This window comes from Amblyomma mixtum, chromosome 8 (assembly GCF_055824585.1).
Source record: "Amblyomma mixtum isolate Tamu chromosome 8, ASM5582458v1, whole genome shotgun sequence".
Taxonomy (NCBI): Eukaryota; Metazoa; Arthropoda; class Arachnida; order Ixodida; family Ixodidae; genus Amblyomma; species Amblyomma mixtum.
In genome coordinates this window covers 33402900-33429422 of record NC_143019.1, presented here as the reverse complement: position 1 = coordinate 33429422, position 26523 = coordinate 33402900, and the positions used below count along the sequence as shown (strand labels likewise).

At 45.0% G+C, this 26523-nt stretch overlaps 2 protein-coding genes across 2 annotated transcripts; one reads left to right on the top strand and one right to left on the bottom strand.

Annotated features, from left to right (window-relative positions):
• Positions 1–1871: 1871 nt before the first annotated feature.
• LOC149331958 (uncharacterized) lies at positions 1872–15448 on the bottom strand. Its single transcript, XM_089556956.1, has 8 exons — positions 15403–15448; positions 13566–13612; positions 11431–11512; positions 9737–9765; positions 7712–7766; positions 6937–6980; positions 4457–4550; positions 1872–1993 (listed from the first exon to the last, which is right to left on the bottom strand). The coding sequence occupies exons 1-8, from the start codon at positions 15446–15448 to the stop codon at positions 1872–1874; spliced, it is 519 nt and encodes a 172-aa protein (XP_089413082.1).
• Positions 15449–19472: 4024 nt separating this feature from the next.
• On the top strand, positions 19473–24167 carry LOC149331957 (endothelin-converting enzyme 1-like). Its single transcript, XM_089557447.1, has 2 exons — positions 19473–19538; positions 22116–24167. The coding sequence occupies exons 1-2, from the start codon at positions 19473–19475 to the stop codon at positions 24162–24164; spliced, it is 2115 nt and encodes a 704-aa protein (XP_089413573.1). The 3' UTR covers positions 24165–24167.
• The last annotated feature ends 2356 nt before the right edge of the window (positions 24168–26523 follow it).

The following is a 26523-nucleotide window of genomic DNA, read 5'->3' as shown; positions in this document are numbered from 1 at the left end:
GACCTTGGTCCTTCGAAAGCCTACGGCGCAGCAATTATTTCTCAAAGGGTTACGTAGTGGGCATCGAGCAAGCCCTTTGTGTGTGGCCATAGGAAGATTGCGTCATTGTTGGTTTCAGGCAAGCGCTGTTGACGAAACCGGCCAAAGACGACTATACTAACCACGAACCTTTCGCGAATACGTGCCTGCATTTTTAATTTTCAACAAACCAAGCGATTATAGCATTACTACATAAGTGGCAGTGAGGGGCACCTGCGTACTGGAATGACCAGACCAGTATGTGTGGAGCCTTGGTTATGAATCCTCGTTGCGCGCGGCATGGTTTTAGATAGCAGCAGCATTAATCACATAAGCAATGCATTTCGTAACTGAAAAGATGTATGCATATCTAACCATCATCAACCATCCTGAATGATGATTCAGGAGCCACTGCTTCTTTGCCACCGCCACAAGTTCCAGACTGCTGGAGTTATTTATCAACCAAGTGCTCGACGCTTTGACTACGAGAAAACGAGTAAAGCGGCCCAGAGGCTTGTGCTGTGGTGAGCCTAGAATATTGTAATGATTGATTTCTTTGGATTGCAGTATTGTTGGTTCAAGAGCTAAATCAAAACTGAGAAAGCTGCACACGCCAACGAGCCGCGTGGCCTCCACATTAAAAAAAAAATACATTATTGATGTTGTGTTTGTTGGTCTCTTGTGCCATGATATGGCGCCATAACATAAGTATCGGCACTTGAATTGAAGCAATCTGCAGGCTGAAAAAAAAGCCTCATTTCTAAGACATACGAAGGTTAATATTTTCAGGACCTCCCACAGAGCATGCTTTTCTTTTCATTGGGTGCTGCTGTTAGTATTACTATTTGATATCTATAAATGCTATAATATGCTCCAATTTTTGCTTTAATATCAGAGTAAGTTATTGAGCACGCGCTTTTTCTGCGCATATAGACGATGCGCCCCTGCCTCCAACTGCGTGACGTGACGACAGTACTCATACCTCCAAAGTCGAGTCGTTGTTGATTGGAGGCCAGGTGCAGTAACATCCCACTCTCTTTTCATTCCGCTCATGAGACAACATGTCCCGTTCCTCTCTCTCGTAACCACCTGCACTTGTGTCACAGCATTTCGAAATACCTGCATCGATCTTGTCTTCGATACTCTATCAGTCGTAAATCATCTCTAGTACGCATCTTGCCGTTCCTCGGTCTACAAGGCCAAGTTCACGACCATAAACGAGCGAACGGGTTCTGGTAGTCACATGGGCCAAAATAAGTTATAACAGCTCTCGATTTGTTCATCTGCCCTTATAAAAACAGTCTATAGACAGTCTATAAACTTCTTACAGGCTCTATGCCTTCCTATAGATATTTCTTTTCGTCTGTTTCTATAGATAAAAGTCTACTGTAAGTGTATGGCCATACATCCATAGATTGTCTATAGACAGTCTATAGAAATTATATTGCCTGTAGACTGTTCTCTATAGTTTGTCTACAGCGAGTCTATAGACATTATAGACAGAAGTCTATGGACAGTCTACAGACTGTCTAAAAAATTTGTAAGGGTGAAGTACATCCCGAAACCTAAATCGGTAACAAAATATCGCTAAATTGAAACAATAAGCAAGAATCAGCAGAGTAGCCGTCCAGTAAGCTATTTTCTCCAGCTAGATGCTTAACACTGCGAACGCCCAGCGCAGAATTGTGCTGAACAGTAAAGATGTTTCCGAGACATTTAATGGAGCAACTATTTACCATGGTAACCATTTTATTCATTTACTTCTGCCACAGGAAACGTGAACAGTCTAGAATATTTGCTGCGAAGATACTTAATGCGTGGTGCTCGCGAAAAACCCGGCGGAATCCGCTCATTCAGCCAGTGAGAACGGTGGTAGCGGAGGCGCATCCGTTGCATGTATAGGTGCCGTCGTTATTGTTGACGATAACTATGCTGTTGACACCACAAGGAGTGACTGTTGGTTTTCGGGTGACACCTGTTTCGGAGGGAGTTGAGAAAACGAGAAAAGTTGGAGTAAGAATAAAACTGCTTGGCTCAAGTGTATCATGAAAAAATGTCGCCATTTAGGTACACCATGTAAAATCATTTTGCGCAACTTTAAATAGGGCCCTTGAAATGGCATCGTGTTGGGCTAGGATTCAGGCCGTTGCCGGGTGTCGCCATTAAAGTTTTGGATATCCGCTTCTGATTTGATGTGATGAATTATGTTGCCGGGTCTAGTCCTGCAAGCCTCCTCTTGGCTTTAACAACCCCTAGTCTGTATGCATCTCAATATGTTGCGGAAACAAGAATAATATTATTAATAAGGGAGTAATTACTCATTGACATCCACCCAAGCGCAGCCATACGGCTACAAAAGAAAGCTATACAGCTTTCTCAGAAACTTCGCAGTTAAAGAAAAATTCGTCGTGGTCCGGGGTTCGAACCCTTGACCATCGCTTCACCGGAGGAGTCGCTCTACCAATTGAGCAAACCGGGATGGCAAGCTTGTGGCAGGGTGAGAGCGAGTTGATCAATAACTCGAAGTGGGAACAGTGTTGGTCAAATGTTTAGGGGAATCCCCGAAGGTGGAGTAGGTTTGTAATAAGAGAGTAATTACTCATTGACATCCACCCAAGTGCAGCCATTACTATTATTATTACTATTATTATTATCATCACACCGTAACAAATACAAAAGTGAGAGGTCGGGGCGAAGCACCCCCCCTCGTCGCGTGAGGTTAGACACTCAGTAACATAACTATGTTTGGCCTCATGCATGCTAGGCCGCAGAAAAAAATATCGCAGGTATTTTTAGCACTTATAACAAAGTCGATCTAATGCTGCATATGTGTTGACTCAGAATCATTAGTGTGCGATGTGGTCCGGTATAAGGCGATCGCATGAACATTTTCTAGAAAGAAGTGTTGGCGCGGGCACATGACATCTCCTGCTCGTGTTCGCATGTAAAGGTTGCGATCACAAAAAGACTTTACTGTAAAATATAGAAGCGGTCACTTCATAAAAGAAACATTACTTCGCATAAAATCACGCGCACAAGATCACGCTTAAGATCACTCATCAGAATGTGACCCGTGGCATCCACAGTGCAATAAAGTGCATTTTCGGCGTATTCCTGCGCACTCAGACGCACGCTTAACTCGCTGAAATTGGTATGATTATTCACAAACGGGGCAGTAGAAAAGCGAACGAAATAACAGACGTCATTTGCAATGTTTGGGACCCCTCAGCCTACACCATTCCGCCTTATAGCCTCAAAAACGCCGTAAATACAATCAGGGACAGAAGTATACAGAACGCGCGTAAAGCGACCTGGGACTATGTTCTATAAGCTAACGATTGGTCGAAATTTCCGGAGCCCTTCACTACGGCGTCTCTCATAGCCTGAGTCGCTTTGGAATGTTAAACATGCATAACCTGTAACCCATAAATTCTCCATTTTGCGTCCATTTGGTCTTCTGCGATTGGTCCCTGAGATAGGCCAGCGGCTTTCAAGTGTCTGTGGGAAGGGACCCGGCCAATGGGCGGCCTCGCCATTGGCTGCCAATGCATCCAATGGTGAGGCTCGGTCGCCAACCAGCCAATCACCGGATCGCGTCGCACAGACGACTGAAAGCCGCGGGGTATATCTGAATGACCAGTGGCAGATGAACAAAGGCATTCGAAATGGATGACATAAAATAGATAGTGGCCCTTGGAAACATAGGTGCTATATCTGCTAGCGATGACCTCATTAGATTACTATCCATTAGATTCCGTGTGCCCCACTTTCAACCCCTCGTATTCGGCGTGGAGGAACCGGCTAATAACCGAGTTATAAGCTTCGGTGGCAGCCTCCGTGTTCTGGAGACATCTGTATGCCAGCTAGTACAAGCATGCATCGAATAAAAAGCTGAGGCAGGATGCCGTCGACGCGTACAACTGTTCTCAAACAAGAAACGCACTCTGCGCGCCTTCTTGGTGCTAGCAGGCTTCCATTCAAGCAGCAATTATTCGTACGATAGTGTAAGCCTTGAGAGTTACAAAGGCGATCTCTCCCAGCTGAAAGTTAGGAGATCTGAATAAGCAGGAACAATTTTAGGTCAAATATTTACCATTTTTACATCTCAAACGCTCTGTTGCTTTTCGTATCATCATCGTAGGTCATATAGCGGCAGAGCCGCTTTACCGAACCCCTTCGGGGCTATAAATTCTATGCAGAGGCAGGGGAAATGTGCTGCATGCGGAAGAAATAATAGTGTCGCTATGTACAATATATTTTTTAATTAATCTCGACTTCTTAAATAAGTTTTCAGTAATTAGGCGTATATCCTGAGAATCATTCAGTGCCAGGGTTTAGGCTGACGGAGAAAGATATCTTTAGCAGCGAATTTATGCCAGTAACCTTATACATAAGTTACGTAAGCGCACTTAAATTTTGTTTTTGTCGGGAAACTTACAGACGGCTTTGTGTGTGCCGTAGCAGGGACATTTGACACAAACCCGACCGGTCGTCTTGTATCCGCAGATTTCCGTGGTGGAGCACGTGGGACCCTGCATAAAGCGCGGTAAATTGCACAGGTTTGTTCGATTATGCCGTGTTCAGATCCATGGTTGTCGCGTTAACTTGAGGCGAAAATAGAACGCACCGCCCATTGAATGAAAAAGAAAAAGGCAGCAGTACGTTCTAAAAGAGCGCGTTAATTCAGAGTTCGATTCTCGGTCGATATTCGTTTTTCCTTATTTGATGCCAACTTCATAGCTTATTTTTTCATTCCTGCTTGGCTTGCCTGGACATCCCAACTAGCGCCCTCTGTCGATCGCCAATAGCGGACATCGCTTAACAAATGGAGATATTTTGTCTTGCGATTGTGAGTAAAGTTAAGAGTGCAGTGAGGCGATGCACAGATATGCTGACAGCGACAAACTACTCTGCCTATGGGCCGCTATACCTGTCTTTGAAATGGTTTTTGCACTCGCAGCGTCTAGCTAGTATTCAAAATTCCCGCGGTAATTGTCTACGCTAAGCGGCATGCGGCATGTGGTGTCAGCAGCACAAAGCAAAGGCGCTTATCTTGATTTTATTTGCTTGAGCGCTTTTGATAGCGAAATCTCTACTTCACGACCAAAGGCACAAAAGCACGGCCATCTCTGAAGCCTTGATCATGAGTGAATATATAAATAGACAAATTTATTACTGCGGCGAATGGGATTCAAACTCGAGGCGGCACGAACAAATCAACTTCGCTGGCCACTGCATGAAAGCACTATGATATCGCCGCTGCCGGTCCCACCTCCTGTTAAACTGCAACACCCTCTCGCGGTTTGCATTGCACATCGCCGTCTGCATCGACTTCCTTCCGCGCGCGAACAGGTTAGATCAGCTTAAACTGAGCCTGATATCGTCGCCAGACGTGCCGAAGACCAAGCAAAGCAAAACCATGAGCCGATCAAGGTAAACACATTGCCGCGTTTGCAGCTATAGCCGCTCGGCGGCTGCTCGGCACGCAGCTCGTGCGCCACGCTGGAGGCTTTTGTGAAGAAACTGATGTTCCGCTCCGGTCGCCTCGCAGTGCTGTTGCAGCTTTTCAGAGCTTCTCGGTGATGGTGTTCCCACTGAAAGGTTCTGTATGAGCTGCTCGCATGGAATTATGGGAATATGGAGTCCATAAGATATAGAAAAATATGTGGAAATTCATCCTTCCCCACATACCCCACATAAGAAAGCCACATACCTTCCATACGAGTTCCATACAGTGCACATGAGGTAATATGTAGTCCGTAAGGTTCCATACGTGGTTTCGCAGGTATGGACACATACCTTCCATACGAGTTCCATACAGTGCATATGAGGTCATATGGAGTCCGTAAGGTTCCATACGTGATTTCGTACGTGTGGAATCATATGGTGTGGAGTCGATACCGACTCTATATGCTCCATGCTCACTCCATAAAATTTCTTTGGAAACGAATGGAATTATGGAACTCGTCATATCTAAACTTTCAGTAAGGGGTTTCTCTGCCGTCAAGGTGCCAGTTACTAACACCAGCTGCTACGTGACAATATGCCCTGCACGTCTACTCGGTTTAACTACGTCAAAACACTACCATTTTTTTTTTGACTGGGCATACATGGCGCACGAAACGGCACTCCCGCGAATCGTCACTCTTGAGTTTTGTGAGCGTCATTTTTCTGCGGTTATCTGTTAAGAAGACTGAAACTGCATGCATGGACGTTTCCGGCTTTCAAGACAATGAATAATTCTTGCAGTAGCAGTAAATGACTAGACATGCATTATGTGAAGAGTGACAGATCTGAACATGTTTTTGGGAGTTCGCTGCTGCGCACCGCTTGACAATGTATTTGGAAGCAGAGCAGCTGGAGTGGTTTGTCGAATATGAAGAAAGTACTGCACAGGACGCCTATTGACTACCAACTCGCGTTCTTTTTTCACTTTGACGTATTTTTATCCGTAGGACCCACGTGCAGAATAAATAAAACAACAGGAAAGTGTAAAAATATATCATAGTGTACGGGGCGATTTTTTCGCTTACAACAAATAATAAAATGATTAAAAATTCCGCTCAGATACTTTGACGTCGGCGCTACACTACTCTCCTTAGAGACGACACGAAAATTCGCAATGCTCTTTAAATTTACTGTCATTCAGTGCAGCGCCTCACTCTGATTATATTTGCATCGCACTCATGTCTTCACTCCTGCAGTGCAATACGACCGCATTTGTAAATAAATGGTGGTTTTTATGCTGTCGCGATCACCTCAGTTTTGCGTCCTAACAAAGCTAAAATGAGTTGTGAACTTCAATCTCTATAAAAATTTGCCTTCTGTTCAAAGCATCCTTTCGCAAGTTAGCAAAGCTAACTCTTAGGGCCGTAATTTTAGCGAACGGACTGCAGAGAAGAAACCAAGGAGCCCTACCTGGGATCCTCCGCATCTGGTGTCCTGGTTTTCGAGAATTAAGCCTGTGGAAACACCAGAAACCTATTCAGAACCTGACATTCAGCATACTATTCAAAACAAAGGACGCTTACGTAGTAACTATTAGGTGTCATGTCAACTTTTTCATTAAAACTTTCAAGCGTTTCTATATTTGTGTATGGCCTGTTTTTAGAGCCCAGAACAAGAGTTATAGAGTCCGTAACAAAATGAAAAACAGAAGAAGAATGCATCGAAGAACGTAAGACAGAAATACGTGCTACGCACAAGTCTTTCACTTCAGTTGCCAAAAAAGGTTACAGAATTGATTATCGTTATAAATTTGGTATTTAAATAGATATAGTATGTAGCCGCAAATTGCTTAAAAGTGAGTTCAACAGAACGGCTACACGTTCTCCTCCGCTTTGGCTACAAGGTTAGAATAGCATCATTAACTAGTATTTCAACCGCACATCACAGTATGCTTGAGCCCGAAAAAAGTAATGCACAATGAATGAAATGAAATCAAGATTCAGCTTTTAGCCAGGCGTTTTTACGATTGGCAGATGTTCTTATAAATGCTTGGTCACAATTATATTCAGTTTGTCGTCCAGGTCTCATGTATGCATCAAACCATGGTTTTCCTTACTTTAGATATTGTGGAAACATTTCAGGAACATTTCGTTCTACAAATGGGAATCAAGGTATTTCAAAAGGAATGAGAATATTCGTTAACAACATTCACCCAGCAAGAATTATACTCCACTACAGCACTTACACTCATACGGCGAGGCCGGGCAGTCTTTCAGGCGACATGTGTAGCCAGCTTTGCACTGTTAAGAGCGTGAATAAGAGAAGGAAAAGATTCATACGGACTACAGTAGGGCACAATTTTAAGTTCGCAAACTAAAGCTCGTGCTTCTTATTTGTAGTTCAGGTTTGTCTTACTGATACATTTTGGACTTAAAAATATTCAAAAGTGTCGTGCAGAACTTGCCTCAGGAACACCTCATCGTGTAGCCTTTTCCTGACTTCACAAAAGTGCAATAAATTGAGAGAAACAGCGCACTTATTTTTCCGCAGTGCTGCCAGTGTGGGCGGAAGAGACAATTATGCCACAGGAAATATGTGTAAGCAGAAGGGAGAGCCGTAGCTTTTGTCAGAAAGACGTTAAACGAAACACGCGACAGGGACAGGTCATTGAGCAGGTCAACGGCTCCAAAGCATGATGCCGAGGTTGACAGCAATAAAAAGTTTTTCTTTATATCGTGAGAACATGGGACGCGGCAAACGTATTGTTTCAGTGGCAGATAGTCAAGCGTTTGCAGTTCATATCCGGCTCTTTTCCCAACGAAACTAGCAAAGCCACGCCAGAATTTCTGGAGACCGCATTGTGCCTGAAGTGCCCGTCAAATATGATTCCTTGCTTCCTTCAAAAAAGCAGTAAATTGCTACACCTAACACGACGGCGCCCATAGTATGAAACAGTCTCTTTATTTTCGTTCCTGTAGCTGCGCCATTGCTTTTACATTAATATTAGTGTTATTATTATTACACGAGCAGAGTGAGACAGCGCCCCGCAGTCTTTCTGAAAATCATGCAGAGCGCGCTGAAGCATTGCCTGACTGAATTAAAAAATCATGTCTAGTTATTTCACTGTCGTGGTCCGGATATGCAGTCACTACCTGCCCTAAGTATTCCCTTACCACTTGCAGCACCTCGCTACCAATTATAAACTACTGTTGCCTTCCGAGACTGTTGAACATGATTGCGGTTCTCTGTATATCGATTTTTAACCCCACCGTTCTGCTCTGCCTGTCTAACTCCTTGATCATGTTTTGCAGTCCATCCCTTAGTGACTTAGCAAGGAAAGGTCATCAGCAAATCGCAGATTATTAAAGTATTCTCCATTAACTCTTACCCACAACTGTTCCCAATCCAGGCCTCTGAATACCTCCTTTAAACAGGCGGTGAATAGCATGGGTGAGATTGTGTCTCCCTGCCTGAGACATTTACTTATTAGAATTGTTATTGCTGGCTTTATGGAGGACTGTGGTAGCTGTGCACTCGCTGCAGATATATTCCAGTACTTTTGCACAAGGCACTACTACACCCTGATTCCGCAACGCGGAGGCGTGGTAAATTCACATACCATGCCATATATATTTCTTTATGTACCCGCCATGGTACCTGACTGGCAATCGGTGTTCTACTACAGATGAATTTCATTTCTCAGATTGCGGTGCCGCATTAGCGGTGGCGTTTCGGTAGAAGTATAAAGCTATAAAGTGCCAGTGCACTCAAGTATCGGCGCATTTCAAAGAACGCCAGCAGACCCAGAACTACACACTGCGTCAAATGCCATCTAAAAAAAAAAAAAGAAAACCATGCGTTCTTCAATTTCAACAGCCAACACGGCCTCGTGCATTCTTGGTCTAGAGATAACAGAAAAGGAAGGGAGCGCTTGCGTTTGAATATCATGGGGGTGGTAAGTTTGGATAAAGATAATGAGTAAAATGAACGGCACACGACGGTGCTGTATGGCTAGAATGCGTTTATCCAGCTTGGTCTTGTATCTTCCTCGGCTTTCTTAACGTAGGAAGGGGGGCTCGGCCCGCTTTCCCTTAAAAAGTGAATTAATCTAAATAACTAGAAAAACGGCGCAGGTGCAACAATAAATGCGGCGCTTCGAAGCAGAACAGGCCTCTAACAAAATGTAAATGCTAGAATTAACTAGCTTCGAGTGATACAGCACATGTCAAGGTTTAGACTCAAGTTGTACATTGGCAGGACGGCAACTTACCGAGCATGATGTATTCGATACATTAATGCCTGAAAGAGTAAAGAAAATAAATTGAGTGCAAGCAAGCGCAAACGAGGGAAAACCTGATTCAGTAACATGCCCAACAATTCTGAATGAAAACATTTTTCAGCGAGAAATATTTTAAGGACGGAATTTTTTTCATATATTGTAAGATATCACTACGGCAATCAATATAACTGCAGATCTCCCGTGAGCAGGCTTCCATTTTTTGTTATTAACGTCTTTGCTATAATTGAAACCATTCCTCATTGATTTTTTATGGTGGCAATAACGCTATGCATCGGAAGAATGGACTATTACCTTCAATATTTACATAACCATAGCTTACAGTAATGCAATCTTAAAAACATTTGTGCAAGATTGATAACCATGGCTACTTACCAGCAGCCTGTTCCTAGAGCAGCAAACAACGGCATCATGAAATCTGGCTCTAGTGCACACCTTGAAAACTCCCATCTTCTTGGCGCCACTACACTTTGTGAGGTTTCTCTCTTTGCCCGAAATAAAACAAATCTAAGCACAACAAGTCAAGCACAAGCCTATCGGCTTTACAGCATAGCGTCGGCTTGCGCCAGTGTTCCCAGAAATGTTCTCAGTCCTTGATAACTTCTCGGAAGCGCTATCGGAGTCTATATTGAAAACATTTCTTTTGCATGCTGTATTTGTCGTCTTCATTTTCAGCGTTCTTGAGTGTCTTGCTTCGATAGTTCCTGTCCTCTAATGCAAGGCAACTGACAAGGAAATGATCGCTAAATGTTGAATATTCATATTCATTAGCCATTTCAGCATTAAATCTTTCTTTTGCTGCCGCCGCGGTGGCTCAGCGGTTATGGTGCTCGGCTGCTGACCCAAAAGACGCGGGTTCGATCCCAGCCGCGGCGGCTAGAATTTCTTTGGGGGAGAAATTCTAGAGGCGCGTGTACTGTGCGATGTCAGTGCACGTTAAAGAACCCCAGGTGGTCGAAATTTCCGGAGCCCTCCACTACGGCGTCTCTCATAGCCTTAGTCGCTTTGGGACGTTAAACCCCATTAACCAAACCTTTCTTTTGCTACTGAACAAACACAAGCACAGCCATTTTGAGCGAAGCGAGCGATTTTAGGACAGAACAAAAATTCGGATGGAATTACTTCTCGCTGTCCCTTTAAGGCTGAACAAAAGTGCCGGGATTGCTGGGACTGCAGTAAAATCTGGAATTTATTTAGTCACAGTTCGCTTTCCTTGAAACGTTAGCTCCACTGAACCTATCCCTCGGCAAGTAGTTCTTAAACTTTCTTTTCCACTCATAACTCGTGTAAATATTTTTACCGTGAGGAAAGCTTAAAACGAGCCTTTTCCTTAGGAAAGTTCCAGGGTGACGTCACTGCAAATACACTCTAATCCTGGTAACTGATAACTCCGCTCCTATAAAAGTTACAAGCTGGAGTAATCTTTCAAATGAACTTTACAGCGAGTCATTTTGATGAATTAATTATCCTTGGCCAGAGTAAAGGTTATGAGGCCTCAACAGAGGTGCTTTATACGTTACTTCGGAAGTATCTGCCATGCAATTTACACGGAATAACAAATATAGATCGAGTGACCCCTTAGTACCGTCAGCGGTTTGTCTTTGGAAACAGCTGAAATGATGAAATCAAACGTGCAAATGAAGATAACAGTGTAAGTTTCAACTTACAATACTTGACTCTTTCGCAGTTTGAGTTGGAAGCGTAGTTGAAATGCTCGACACAGCGCTTCGGGCTTGTGCAGTCCGCATCCTGAGTTAATTGAAATATTTCAAGCGGTAAAAAAGCGAACCAAATCACTAAAGACTAAAAACACTTATATGGCGTTCAGCACTCCATGTAAGTCGCAGTTCAACACTACATCCAATACTTACATGGATTTCAGCATAACCAGATAGACTCGATGGAAGCATCAGAGAATAAGTGTGATGCTTCAAATTGGAACTAATGCATCGCGTTTTTCATTCTTTCCTCGTACCGTAGCAGAATGGTACTACCGTAAGTGATTGTGAACATATCATCAATCGACTCAGTATTGATAACCATGAATCTTTTATGGTCAATACTGTGGGATAACACTGCTCGCCAATCCTCTTCCTCAAATATCGCAAAAAAGATCCCGTCGAAACGTTGAAGTCGCCTGTACATTGCTGTGTGTAGCACTCAGATTATATTATTTTTCTCGTTCTTTTCAATGGAAATTTGCTTGTGCATGTGTGCTTTTTCTTAACTTTGTTCGTCGTTTCTGTTTGAAAGAAAGATTATCTAAAAGTTTAGTTAGCATAGAGTACGAAGTAAAGACACAACTTCAGGGACCCAACAAAAATTGTTTAAGGGTGCTAGCTATTGTAAACTAAAACGTTCCGTGCAGACAACAGCAAAAGTAAAATAAATATTTACCAATGAAAACATTAGCGCAGTAGGAACTGAAAATTGATGAGTACATCTAATAAACACTTGTTTCTAGTTTAAAAAAAAAACACCAAAAAATATAGGCTAAGGTGAATTGACCAGAGAAACTTCTGTTTTTCAATAGCGCGAAGCGTAGGTGAAGTTTCAACGCTATAATGAAGAACATTTCTTAAAACTATTCGTTAGAACTTAGCTAGCTCTTAATCTGCTTGGATTGGAAAAAAATGGCTGAGGCTTAGCTAAGATTAAGCCTAGTCAGATGCGAAGCATATTGATGGCTAGGCTTGGTAAAGTTCCTCGCTTTGTTCTTCAGTTGTTGTAGAACGTTGTCGCCGAGCCGCATATTGAGCACGCCGCTTAGCCAGACGTTTATCCCGCTCTTCATCGGTCTCTGTGGCACGCTGAAGCTTTCGCTTCTCGTTCAAATCAGCCCTGCTTCTAGGCGGCATCCCAACACCTGGCCGCCTCGTAAGTGCCCGGAGAGCGAGGCAAGCTCAGCTTTATACCGCTGCTGTAGCGTCACGTGGTCAGCTGCAGCGCCTCTGATGTGGAGCCTCCACCGCCGCGGCCGACCGCGCGAGCCGGCAGCCCATCTCTCCTCTGCTGTGACGTCATGTTGTCACGTGGTGTCACGCTAAAGGTCAATGGTAGCTCCACCGCCGCGCTCGACGGGCTGTAGTGTAGCTCTAGTAATATGCTTCGCATAAAATTAATTATCGGCTTGAGTAACAAGTTGATCGGTGATCTTGCTGGGTGGTCGTCAGTGGAGACTGGCGGCGACCTCTTGGGCTCTTGTCACGACCTGTACTTGTGTTTCCAGGTCGGAGCTGAGCGCAAGGTCTCCAACGGGCCCGGATGCGCGAGTCTCTGGAACAATATTGGTTTTATATTTTTATATTCGTGGCCGTTTCTTGAAGGGCCATTGTTTTATATTTATCCATGAACGGCAGTAGTGTTTGGTGCGTTGCTTGTACCCACTCCTGCCTTGGCTCCCAAAGGTCACCCGTCTATTGTTTATAAATAGAAAAATTAATTCATACATTAATTACGAAACAGAAAACCTGTCTTTCCACCGCGGTTGTCGATGAATTGATTCCCATGGAGTGGTCCTATTATCACGTAGTATTTCTGAAACGATGTTCTAGAAAAATGATGTTTTCATGCTTCTCCAAAAAAACAGCATTTTTCTGTGAGCTGTGGGAAGGCGAAAAGGGGGGGGGGGGGGGGGGCAGCGGCATAAGCCCCCGCTTCGCTCATCCGGCCCCTGAACTATTAAATAATATTATTTGTTTCCAAGTTTGCAGCGCCAGTTTCCGCCGCACAAACTCTGCACGGTTGCGAAAGACTAAGGCAAGCTGGCCATTTAAAGCTGATTTATGTGTTCCATACTCACGGTTTGGCACGTAGGGACTGTAGAGCTCATGCAGGACGGAACCGCCACTGTCAAAAAGATAAACAAAAATTGCCAGTAAAAAGCACTACTCATGTTGAATGAAATCACTGCACAGGAAATCAGTGTACAAGAAAGCGAGTCCGTTTAGTGCAAGCGGAACTTGAGTTCAAGCACAAACGTGCCGAGACCAATCAGCAGCCCCTTACGAAACAGACAGGTGTACAGCGGTCAGTATCATCAGCAAAGAATTTAATTTCCTGTTGTCGCGTGCGTGGTGGTTTAATCACGTTACTTTTGAAAAGTGTGCTCCCACTTCTATCCGACACTTGTACTCGCACTGAGGATTTTCTGGTAATCGGAATTTTCATACATGTTAGCCCGCCTGTTGCTGGAACTTTCATTCGCAAGTAGGATGATGAATTCTGATGGCAATTTTTTTCTTTAGCGAGGACAACAGACTAACAAAAACCACCATTCCAAAACGCAAAAGAAAGTATCCAGAAAAAATGCGTCATAAAACTAAGTTCCTTTAAAAGATTCACATACATCTACCGTGTTGGTGGGGGTGTGACTTTATTACCAGCGGATATAGAGGAGCGACCCGAAGTCGCCCCCCGCTTAAACGACGGCCGCTATCCCTTGGGCAGCGGCGGCGTCTTCAGCCAGCTGGAGGAGCTTGATCTGTGTCCCCGGGTCGGGGCTGAGCCATAGAGCCTCTCAATGATCAGAGTCGGTAATGAAGTGACGCGCGGGTAGGGACTGCAGGCAGTTCCATATCATATGGTTTAGATCGATTACCGTGAGCAGAGTTTGAAAATCTGCTAAAGCTTCCCTGAGTGAAACCGCAACTAATACGCCGAAACGAACAAAGTCAACACTCTAACTGCACACATAAATCAACGTTTAGTCCAGGGCAATAATTACCCTGAAACCCCCTGGTGGTGGGTGCCGAGCTGCTTGCGAAAAGACAAGTGGCGCAATTTCTAGCGCCATGCTGGCTAGTTTCCCGCGCTCACAATGAGTTTTCGAGTGTATCGACACCGATGAGTTGTGAACAGAAAGTGCTCAAATTTAGCTTGTTTTTCTCAAAAACGACGTTTCTCATCGTCTTAAGCACGAATACATGGTGGCTTCATTTTGATGACGTGATTAAGAGCGGGAAACTAAAGTTTCGGAACAACCAGGACATGCTCAATTTTCAAAAAGAAGAAACAATTAAGAGACGTCTAGAGGATTGGTGCGGAAGGTCAAGGGCGAAATTTTGTAATAGGTGCAAAAGGTATGCAATTAATCCTAAGATATTGAGCACGCTAAGATTTAATGGCTATATGACACTTGTCGCCACCCAAGATACAAAGAGGAGGCTAATAATTATCTATCTACTTATCTACTTAATGATGTACAGGGTCGTCCACTCTTTGTTAGAATGCGCTAGCGCATGGCCGCACTCTTCAGAGGGCCACCGCGTGCAACACAGTCGCTCATCGCAGCAAAGTGGCGCAGGAGAAGGTGTACGTGGACGTGGTGCTTCGCGTCATCTGCCACTTTGCTTCGATGCGCAGCCGTTTCGGACGCAGTGGCCCTCCAATGAGCACGGCCATGCGCTGGCACATTCTAATTAAGAGTGGACGACCCTGTACCACGTCCCCCCAAAAAAGAGGGAACGAATGCGGTGATTTTATCGAAGAAATTGCGTCAATTTGTCAATTTTCAGTTCAGTTTATGCGTGTGTTCTTTGTAATTGCTTTACTAGCTATCCAAACCAGGAGAATATGCCCATTTCCACTGCTTTTCCGCACTATACGCAGTCGAAACCAGCAATGAAGACCACACTCACCAAACACGAACGCCAAAATAGCCAACGCTGACACGCAACGGGACATGGCCACCGATGAACTGAGCACGACGTGTGATTCGAAGGGATGCGCAGAAAGTACGCCCTTCCGCAGTGGCCTTTAAATAGGGTTTAAATCAGTACGCAGCATTTTCGAGTGCTTTATGGCCCGGCTTCAATAGAATAAAAAACTGTGCGCAGTTAGTTTGGCTCTGCACGCATGGGTTTTTTTGTCGTTGCTAGTTTTTTGCTTGAACGCTTCCACGTGCGTGCTGACCTTTATAGTAGTAGCTCAGTTCAAGCGGAAGCGGCCCATAGCCTGCGCTCGACAGATATGCAGGGCAACGCTCACGAGGCTGTATTTCTTGCTTAAAAAAGATTCCAACAGATGCCTCGCACGTGCCCTCTGCTATGCGCAGTCGTAAAGGATGTTATCCCCATGAACGAAAAGGGTACAGGGATATCTATAGCAATGCTGTAGTTCCATAACACGGTCGGAGAGCAGAGTTTCATTGTAAACTGGTAATGACACCGCTCGAGTGCTAGCTCATGTAGTTATGTATGCTGAATGCACCGATATGTCTTCTTCTTCTTCCTGTCGTCCTCTTGTCGAAACGCTGGCAAGCGCCCTGAGGCTTTCCCCTCTCTTGTTCACTTTGTGACTACCAAGAACCATCTGACCTACCTCTCTCTAGCGTGATCTTATTCTTGAGAAACATATGAGAAAAAGAGAGGGGTTGGCGTGGAGGGTTGCTTTCTGTGGAAATTCAGTTAGCTGCATTGTTTCTGTTTTGGACCCCAAATAATCATACAGGTGGCTTTTTGGAAACATTCGGAGGGCATCGCATTAGTTTAAGAGAGTGCGTTGTTTGGCGAGTCTGACAGTCATGATGAACGAAGGGCACTGCGCACATACAAAAAAGGACGAGAAGGTTAAACAACAAGCGTAGTGTGGTGCACCCTTCCCGTCCTCGTTAGTATGTGCGCAGTGCCCTTCGTTCATCATATTAGGGGTTGTTTTTCGAAATGAGAGAACTCCAGAAACCAAAACTAAGTCAAATTATGATGTAATGGCAGGCGAAACCATACATGTTTCCTTGGGATGAAAAATGGTTCCCGTAACGCTTACAAAACCTTCAGGAAAATCATATTTCAAATCCTAGATGAGTCAGACCCACTGCTCATGGAAGCCTTCTTAGGGAGCTTCAGCATCATAGCTAGAACTGTTTCCAGGGTGTTTTCATTTGCTCCCTCTCCAAGGCTACTAAACCAGAGACTGCGTAGTACGAAGAGATCGGCGGAAGATCTGGATCTCGAAGACGATCTGGATCTCGAAGATGAAGACGATGATAACGAATGGATTCTTAGCCCCGTCCTGAGCGCCGCAGATTGTCCGTAGGCTGTTACTATCTTCAATCTTGTTGCCTCCTCCGGGCTCCCTCTTCGCTTTCCTACGGTGGGGCCGTTCCACGTGTTGGCGTTATGGCCAGGTTTTTTTTTAAATTTATTTAAGCGGTAGTTAGGTTTAATGTCCCCTTAGGCTTCGAGCTATGTCGTTAGCTTCCTCAGGCGGAGATTCGGCGCCATGGTTCACCAATCTGCCGGCCCAAAGTTTGCCCCTGGATTCATTCGGACAGAACGGCGTTAGTGAGATTCGGGTGGCGCTTGTACCCATTAGAGACGGAGCCCTAAGACTCAAACGCTCTAAAATGATCCAGGAGCAGCTGAAGGTTGTTACCAGCCGCCACTTGGAAATTTGTGAGGGGCGTCCTTTTGGCAGGAGGGACATTCTGTGCCGTTCCTCGGATGAGCAGTTTGTTTTGAACTTGCTGCATTGCACACCATTCGCCTCTTTTCCAGTTAAACTTTTCACACCTGAGCAACTTGCTTGTACCAAAGGCATAATTCGCAGGGTGGACACATCGGACTCTCGTCAGGAAATGCTTGAGGACTTTCAGGACGCCGGCGTTGGTGTGATATCAGTATTCCGCTCTATCAGAGATGCTGATGGCTCGCGTGTGCCGACAGAGTCCAGGATCACAACATCTGTGGGGTTTTCGTGCTCGTCTGAGTTTAAGGTTTGGCCCATAGTGTACCGCGTCGATCCGCTACAACCTCGACCTTTGCAATGCAGAAATTGCTGGCGCTTTTGTCACAGCATGAAAGCTTGCAAATCAGCGACGCGTCGCCGACTTTGCGGGGACAAGAAATCCTCAGACCTTTGCACATATGACGTGCCCAGTTGCAGTCTCTGTCGCGGCGATCATCCGGCTGATGATGCTGGCTGCCCAAAACGTTCTGACGTAACATAGCAGTATCTTAATTTATTCCGACATTCAAAACTTTTGTCCAAACATTCTGGACATGTGTGTGTTGCATTTTGATCGGCCTTCGTATTTAGGTCACCATGTGCAGTTTGCAGTGTTTACCACCTGTCACGGTGAGCTAGTTGTGATGACGTCACCAGGCCGCGGGACCTAGTAAGAAGGTCTCCACCTGCTTTTCCGCTTGCAATACTGCCGACAACGATGAGGCCGGATTTTCTACAGAATATGCACTGATATGCGTTGCATAGAGCGACTGAAATAAAAATTGTGTCGGGTATCTGCTGCGGTCCTTTCATGCCATAGAAACACACACAACACGCAGAATAAACTTGATATACCACTTTAATCACATAGAAATGCACAGCATAACCACGTCAAACGATGGAAACCTTTGATAAACAATGGAAAACAATAGCCGGGCAGTGCTGTCGCACCGAATTCGCAATATGCCGAAGTAGAAAAATCGATCGATCGTCTTTTTTTTTTCTTACGCTAACGCTCGCTCCTTCTCATTGTCACTGTGCCGTTATAACATTCCTCTCATTTGCATATGTCAGTGCTGAAGAAGGAAGGAGTTTCATCATCGCTCTTATTTTGCTTCATGCTACTTGTAGTCATAAAAACGAAGCTCTAAAGCATTTCCACTCGTCTGAAAGCAGTAATGATAATTACAACTCTTATACTACGGATAACAGCTTAGATAACATAATTTAGCATGCCAGTCCAAGCCGTGGAGGCTTGTCGGGCGGTATCTGACACTCCACGCGGGGTGACTAAACGCTTAAATGAGCGTAACTGCCGCAGTAGAACAACACTGCCGAAACGCGCTGCTCCGTCGCCAAGTATTGTCGCTTCGTGCTGATGTACCAGTGGTAGCTACAGTCAACTCCCGTCACTATCGTACGTCGCGTCGCTAGGAACACCGCTTCCTGAGTTTACCACATCCAGTTGCAACTCCAGATATCAAGGCGGACATGGTCTGCTTTCCTGAAGCTGCGAGTCTCAGGTTTAGTGAAGGCTTAATTAGCACATCGAAAGTGCAACCGAGGAAGAGAGGACTATAGAACGCTGGCAGCGTAAAATTAGAACGATAAAATTTGCGCGAGTCGTCACAGAAATCAACACAGCGTTGCTTGGTACCTGGAAAGAAATAGCTTAGAATGACGGAGAACTAGGATAAGACTGAAAGATAAAAGAATTGCGAACAAATTAGATTGCCACCTAAATTTGCGAGTGTAAGTGGCACTAGCAACCATCCCGATTCAAAGAGTATGCCAGAAATCGATCCATCATCCAGTGCAATACTATGACTTTTAACAGAAGCAAGCTATTCTTTATCTTCGCTTCGTCATAACAATTTGTTTTTGGTGTCACTACTCAATTTTCTTTTCTTCTGTATTCTCTAGTACGTTATAAATGGTTAGGATTATATAAAGTTCTTGCTTGCTTGTAGGAACTCGTGAAATCCGCTTCTTTTGCCTCTCCAGGCTCTATAGCACGCCGTTTTCATCATGTTAGTTCAAAGGTTTTCGCAGTTTACAAATTAGACATAGAAGCCCCAACGATTATGCGCCTTCGCTTCGCATTCAGCCTTAAAGTTAGTGAAAAATGTGAAAATGAAAAGGTTTTTTCGTCGTGCAAATAATGATCAGCCTGACAGCTTTCACCGATGGCTGAAATTGCGAAGGACAAAGACGGTAGTAGGAGCACGAGCCGACTGCGCTCACAGAAGAAGAAGAAGAAGCCATGCCGCGGAAGAGCCGACCGTCGAGGCGGGTCCGCTCGCCTGAGCTTATTTCAGCTGGAGGATCGGTGAGTGCTGCCGTTGGCCTACGACTTCTGTAGAGTTCTACACCAAATCTGGAGTCGGTAACTGATAACTGGAGCCGGTAGCGAAAGGGTGAAGACCTTGCTTTAGTCATTCCTAGCCGAGGGGTGCCTTCGCAAGTCAACGGCTCTCAAATAACTTTGCGCTGTCTGGCATTTACCAAGCAGGTTTAAGCATCCTTTGAATCGGAGCTCAGTAGCCGGATTAGTGAGGATTGACTCCGTATACCTCTTACCAAGATACTCAGCCGAGAAAGCTGAATGATATTGCGATGCCGATGCAGTTGGTAATAGTCGACAGCTTTCGGTTTAAAAGCCTGTAGATTAACCCGTATTCGCTCTCACTAGACTCGGGTATGCCGCCACACTTGAGCGCGAACATTAGGACAGAACTGAACTTGTCCACAAGGTGAAGTGCGCTCCTGGTTTTCCTTGTATATATTCAAGCGCGCCTCGAGACGAATGCCTAAAATTCGCAGGCGGTGGTTTTAATAACGGCTGCTTCCCGAATATCTTTCTTCCTTTCGGCGTCACTGTTCGTTAGTAATACGTGTGACGTCAGGGTTGATAGAAGAAAGCAAGGTAGGCCGCCTCGTCTGGTGCCACAAGCCGAGCTAATCAGTTGCGGGCGCGTCACCGCGCTGGCCTCGCCCTGACCCGACGGCGAATCCTAGAGTATTCGCTGAGCACAAACTGGGTTTCAGGATCTGCAGGAAATTATTGGTGCCTGGCGGTTCAGTTAGCATCTACGCATGTGTCTTAATGCGGTACTAAACTTCTTGTGATAGCGGCCCAGAATCATTGGCTGGCGTGGTAACAGCAATGTTACTTTAGTGCAAAAGGGCACGCGTGTAGCTGTTGCGTTTATCGTTATTTAAGGATGACGGGGAGTGTCATGCGCTTTTTTTGTGCAATGTTGTTACTCCTTCAAATGGGTTACTTTTACATAATCTCGGTCGGACAGTATAGTTTCCAGGGTAGCGGCAACAAAACGTTCCTTCTTTGTTAAGAGAATGCATATAAATTACCGTTTTCTTGTTACAGGTTCATTGTGAATGCAATGGTAAACCTGACCAGAGCCTGTTTATTCTAGACACCAACTCTTAGTCACATACATTTTCATTTTTACGCTCAACCTTGTTAAGGTATGTCACCACCTTTTTCAAAAATTTTTTTAATTTTAGCTATTAAATTTTTATTTCACATTTACCTTATAAAGCACCGTTTTATATGATATTGAAAAGCAAGAAAGAGTGAAAAAAGCCATGCTGGTATTAATTATTCACAAAAAAATGCCCAAACTTGGTTGTTATGCAAACATTCATATCTAGGGAATGGACAGCAGGAATTTTAAATTTTTTGGCATAGACTTAGCCAACTAACAATACTGTGCAACCAACTAGGATCTTTGCCATCCGATAATTGGGAAAAAAGTTATAGCAAAAATGCCAAAGAAAACAAAAAAATGTGTCATTTTTGCCTGCATTCCTTGACATAAAACATGATTATATCAAAACTAACCATTCGATTTAATTTATCTTAGTTCATTGCATAGGTTAATAACAAAGGAAAGAGCGTGCAAAGTTTCATTGAAAAATATCTATTTATTTCGAAGTTATGACTGTTTGCGCAACACGAAAGTGCCAGAAATATAGTTTTGAGAAAAACAAGATTAAAGTTTTTCAATCCTTGTAGAAACAAGATCATCATGCCCTAGGAAGTTAAAATCCTCCAGGTTCATAGCTAGGGCCCTCCTTAGCTGATATGAGCTCTCTTTTGGCATTTGTTGCAGCCCGTTCTTTTTTGCGGAGATGTTTTGCCCCACCCGTTGATTGACGTTGGGCCTTCACCAAATGGTAATGGTCACTGGTGCAACATGCTACGAGAGTGTGGTGGCCAGATTAGATGCCTGCTTCCCTCAAAATATCTGCTCTACTTCTGCTGCCTTCATTGAAGGACGAATTCGGTAGCATTCAAAGCGACAGCGCGAAGAAAACAACTGAGACGCTTGTAGCGTCATGCATCAACCTTGCAGAAATTTAAAACAATGTTTAAAAAACAAAAGAAGCCTTACAAATTGCCTTTGAGTAATCTTTTACATATCAGACTAAAACAAAACAAAAAATTTTCAATATACGCCGCTGATTATTGCCGAGTTATCATTTTCTGTTACTAAACCACATTAGTTTCGGTTTCAGAACTGTTCACCACCTGTTCGAAAGTTGGCTATAACTTTTTAACAAAATAAGATACGAACATTATTCTTGCTGCAAAACATTTTTGAATGTTTTGGGATTCCCAAAATATACAAAAGAAAAAATGTCATTTTTCCAAAAAAAAACGCTTTTTCAAAGGTGGTGACATACCTTAAAAGGTCATCACACTTCCCATTCGCTCTTTCTTTTCTTATTGTCTCAGTCACAGCGATAGGTAGGGAAAGAATGGCAGTATAAGTTCGGAACTGAATTTATTCACCAACATATTTAGAATTCCAGCCACTTAACATTGCCACCGTAACTCTCCACGTGTCTCTAATTCGCACGCGTTGTCACTGTTTGACAGCAAACTCTCGCATCAGGAGCAACCGTAATCCGGCCCTCGTGCCCCTGGAACGTCACCTGCGTTCTGTGCTTCCTGATGGCAGCCGCCTCCGGTTCGTGTGCCGCTTTCTACTTCGGCGCCGACGTCTTCAGGTGGCTGCTTCCCAAGCGGGCCTGCCTCACGCCCGGATGCATCAAGCTGGCCGACCACATCGCGGCTTCCATGGACATGGGCACCGATCCCTGCGACGACTTCTACCTTTTCTCTTGCGGCGCTGCCGACCTCACGGTCACTTCTCGACCGTCCCTGGACCACCGCGAGCGAATTCTCTCCAAGGTTCGTGCGGTTCTGGCCAACTGGGCACTGGAGTACGGGACACCGACGCAGCTTCAGAGCTCTGCCTCCCTCTACCAGGGATGCGTCAGCGTCGTCAAGGACCATATCAAAGGTGTTGAACCCCTTGTGCACTTCTTGCGGAAGCAGAAGATCGATATCGCCAAGGACTATGCTTTCGCCGAACCTTTGGGCCTCATCTTGAAGCTAGCCGTTCGCTACAACATCAACACCCTGTTTGAACTGGCGGTCGAAAAGCAGCTGCTGGGTGTGCGTCGCAGACTAGCCCTCGGTGAATGGACCTTGAAGCGCCTGGTGCTTATTAAAAAACGCACGTACGACGACTACATGGCGAACACATTCTCTCTGCTCGGCTTTACACCCGCCGCTAGGATTAAAGTTACGATCAGGTCGGTCTGGCATACCGAAGACGTGGTGCTTCGACTCTATTCGAAAATGAAGAAGGATGACGAGATCTTGGTGTTCTTCAACCTCACCGAACGCGGAATACTCGACCGACCCGAGTGGAAAGCAAACTTGAAGCGTTTCTGGGACCGGGTCGTTGTCAAGGGCCCATCTGTTGCCGCGTTCGTGAATCGAATCTTTGGAGAAGTAACGCCGATTTCGATCACGCAGTACGTTTTCTGGGAGGTAGTCAGGCAGCTCGGCCCTTTTACCGACTTCCGCTTCCGAATGCCAAGCGAGACCAACACCGACGCCGAAGAGCGCTGCTTTCACGCTGTTTATGGCGTCACCGGGCTTGCACCCCTGGCGGTCGTCATGGCTCAGGACGTCAGTACCGACAGCGTGACGTCAGCCGCGATGTTCTTGAAGAGGCTTTTGGGTAACTTGGGTGCCTCCGACGTGACCGTGAGGCTACTGGACCCGAGACAACTTCTTGAAGAGGACTTGACCACCGCCGCATCGACCGCTGATATCGAAGAAATCCACACCAATGCTTCTTTTCTAACATCGTACCTCAAAGCTCTAATGGCCTCCAAGCAGAGGGAGCTGGATTCCCTGGAGTCTCCTCAGCCGGTCCTTACAAAAGAATACGTCCTGTCTACCCGGGCCATAGTCGAAGACCGTCATGTCACTGTACCGACCTCTCTACTCACCAAGCCGTGGTTTTCGCCCGAATTTCCGCGAGCTTTCAACTACGCCGGTCTGGGTTTTGCAGTTGTTGAAGAGATGATTCGAGCCGGTATAAGGCTCAGAGTTAAGCACGCCCAGGTTGCTTGGATGCCATGGAATCGACCATCAAAGACACCACTTCGTTGTAAATACCCTTCCAATTCTTCAGCCAAAGCAATAGAACTTCTGCTACAAGGGCTTGATGTGAACGATGACGACGAACACAATCAGTTTTTGTTACCTGGATCGTTGGAGGCCTTCAACGAGCAGCAGCTTTTTTTTCTCGCCATCTGCTCGAGGGGATGTGAGCGAAATGACACTGCCAACCGATGCAACGACGTGCTACGAAGCATGTGGCAATTCGGCAAGGCATTTGAGTGCCTCGGAGGCGAGTACATGAATCCGAGAAATGTGTCTCGTTGCTCGCCGCCGACACCAGTCGGCGTAAGGTCGCTGTTCACAGGAGCATCTATAAGAAGCTCAGTTCAAAGCCTGTTAAAAAGGATGCCCACTAATGAAACCTTGCGCTACTTAAGGTCCCTCTTGAAATATCAGAACTTTTCCGTGCACTCTAGAGAACGAAAATTACTGTGGAGCAGGTAGTTATTCCCCTGTCTTTTAGTACAGAGATGGCTTATGCTATGTAGTGTCTGGACTGATATCTTCTTTGTACACCTTTGTACAACCATTCTAGCCATATTGCGAATCCTGAAGAACTGGACTTTAGTGGTTTTTTAGTTAGGGTGTCTATGCCGCTCACCTGAGGCTTAGTTAGTTATTCTTTTGTTGCAGGTGTGGGAACCTAGTTTCCACAAATATGGCTGAAGTGATGGTAACGTTTGGTGTGCCTTGGGTTACACTGACTTGTGATTCTTTGAACTATTCCCATTGAAACTGCGGGCAACCTGTGGGGGTTGGCTGCCTTTTTTTTTTATCTTACCCGTAGATTGAACTACGTGTCGTATCTTAAATGATTACATTCACTTCATCCGATACTGTGATTTATCAACCGCTCACAACGGTTCTTGTATTGCCAAGGCCGAGTATTGAGCGCTGATACGCACAGCAAAGTATGGAAGAAGTGTAAGGAGTTTAATTTATGGCCCACCTCTTTGCTATGATAAAAATATGATCATGCGCCGTATATTTTTGAGCCCGTGGTAGCATGACTTAGATATCTTCCCGTTGATTATGTTAACACAAGCTGGTGACTTTGTTAAAGTGCCTTCTTGCTGTGTCTAGCCTTTCTCGAGTGCTCTGAAGGGCCCGTTTACATAAGATACTTTTTGTTTCAGTAAAATCTCAACATGCTGTGTCTATAGCCTTCCTCGAGTGCTCTGAACGGCCCGTTTACATACGATGCTTTTTTTTTTCAGTAAAATCTCAACTGATCCGAACTCTCTTTTCTTACGCTGCTGACAGAGTGAGAATAAAGACCACTCGCAGCATCGCGTGAGGTGCGGTCCTGAGTGGCGGAAGGACAGCAGTGGAAATGACTTGTGAGCTCATGGTACCCGTCACGGCTTTTAAAACTGGTAATCTAATGATCAGGTTGTGCGGGGCTCTGCCACAGGCGACGCCTGTGCCATTAGTGTTATGACGAGCATAGAGCATTTTTCTTAGTCTTCTGTCCAGTTTTAAGAGCGTGTATTGATTCGTACTGTTGGCTGTGTCTGAGGAAGGAGTGAAAGCAAAAGCGTCCTGTACAAAAAAGTGAATGCCTTTCGCTTTTCTTTGCCGCGGTGAGAAAAAAGAGACGTGGGCGATTGACGTGTTGAATGAAATTTCTTCCTCGTTGCTTTATTGAAGACTAAGCAGGCACTACCGACGTGATTTGTAGTTAGTTGGTGCTAATTTTTAAGTGCTATGCCAAGCTGTCGAAGCATGCGGAACTAGAATTCTAACTGGCTTCAGTTTTACCGAATGGTGTGCTTTGTACAGTTCTTATCTGCTTGAATAAGTCACAGTTTTCATCGGCGCATGGCGTAGCGATTCTTCAAATTCCAACGCACAGAGATCCTGTAACAATCCTGTAACGCACAGAGATCCTGTAACACTATAAACCCTAGACCGGGTCTAGGGTTTATAGTGTCTTGGAAAGAGTAAATTCAATCTAGCCTCTGAGTCTTTATGGCATGAGCGCGAGTAGGATTCCATAAATTTGTTTTTTTTTTTGCTAACAAAATTGGGAAAAACGGCATTCTCGTGCATATGGGGCTGCATCTAAGTTTTAGTGTGCTTAAGTTTTCGTGAGGCACTTTCGAAATTTCTTAAACCCCACCGCGGTGGCTCAGTGGTTACGGCGCTCGGCTGCTGGCCCGAAAGATGCGGGGTCGATCCCGGCCGCGGTGGCTGAATTTCGATGAAGGCGAAATTCTAGAGGCCCGTGTGCTGTGTGATGTCAGTGCACGTAAAAGAACCCCAGGTGGTCGAAATTTCCGGAGCCCTTCGCTAAGGCGTCCCTCATTGCCTCAGTTGCTTTAGGACGTTAAACCCCAATAAACCAAACCAAATTTCTTAAATCAAATTGGTTTTGGCCTTTTGGTTTTAATGAGGCTATTGACCGATTATCTTGCTGCTGATATATCCGAGTCAGCAATGACAATTAAGAGTTTCGTATTCGTGGACCAGGTGGCGCTCCGTGAGCAGACCGTAATCAGTGCATTAAAAACAAAAACAAAATGGAGGTGAAGTTGGCGACCTATATTTATTTAATTAACCGCAGAAGGATGCCCACTTCACACTATGCATCTTCAACATTTTTAATGCTGATTTGAGCACTGCTTTCACGTTTGCCTTTATGTTGAGAGTAAGCAAAGAGAAAAGAACAGCTGAGCACCGTACACGCATTCAGGCTCACCTGTTGCTGATAGCACACGAGTAGTGGAGGAAGAGAATGGTGCAGCGGTTACTTGGGCTTTCATATGCCTAACATAAAACGATATACGTCGTCAAAGGTTAC

Bases quoted from the DNA above. Each gene is read 5' to 3' on its own strand.
- LOC149331957 (XM_089557447.1), top strand. From the start codon at position 19,473: ATGCCGCGGAAGAGCCGACCGTCGAGGCGGGTCCGCTCGCCTGAGCTT. The intron at 19,539-22,115 runs GTGAGTGCTGCC...ACTGTTTGACAG, and splicing joins TTATTTCAGCTGGAGGATCG to CAAACTCTCGCATCAGGAGC.
- LOC149331958 (XM_089556956.1), bottom strand. From the start codon at position 15,448: ATGTCCCGTTGCGTGTCAGCGTTGGCTATTTTGGCGTTCGTGTTTG. The intron at 9,766-11,430 runs GTAAGTTGAAAC...TTACTCTTTCAG, and splicing joins CTGCGAAAGAGTCAAGTATT to GCATTAATGTATCGAATACA. The intron at 6,981-7,711 runs GTAAGTGCTGTA...GTGTTTCCACAG, and splicing joins CCCGGCCTCGCCGTATGAGT to GCTTAATTCTCGAAAACCAG.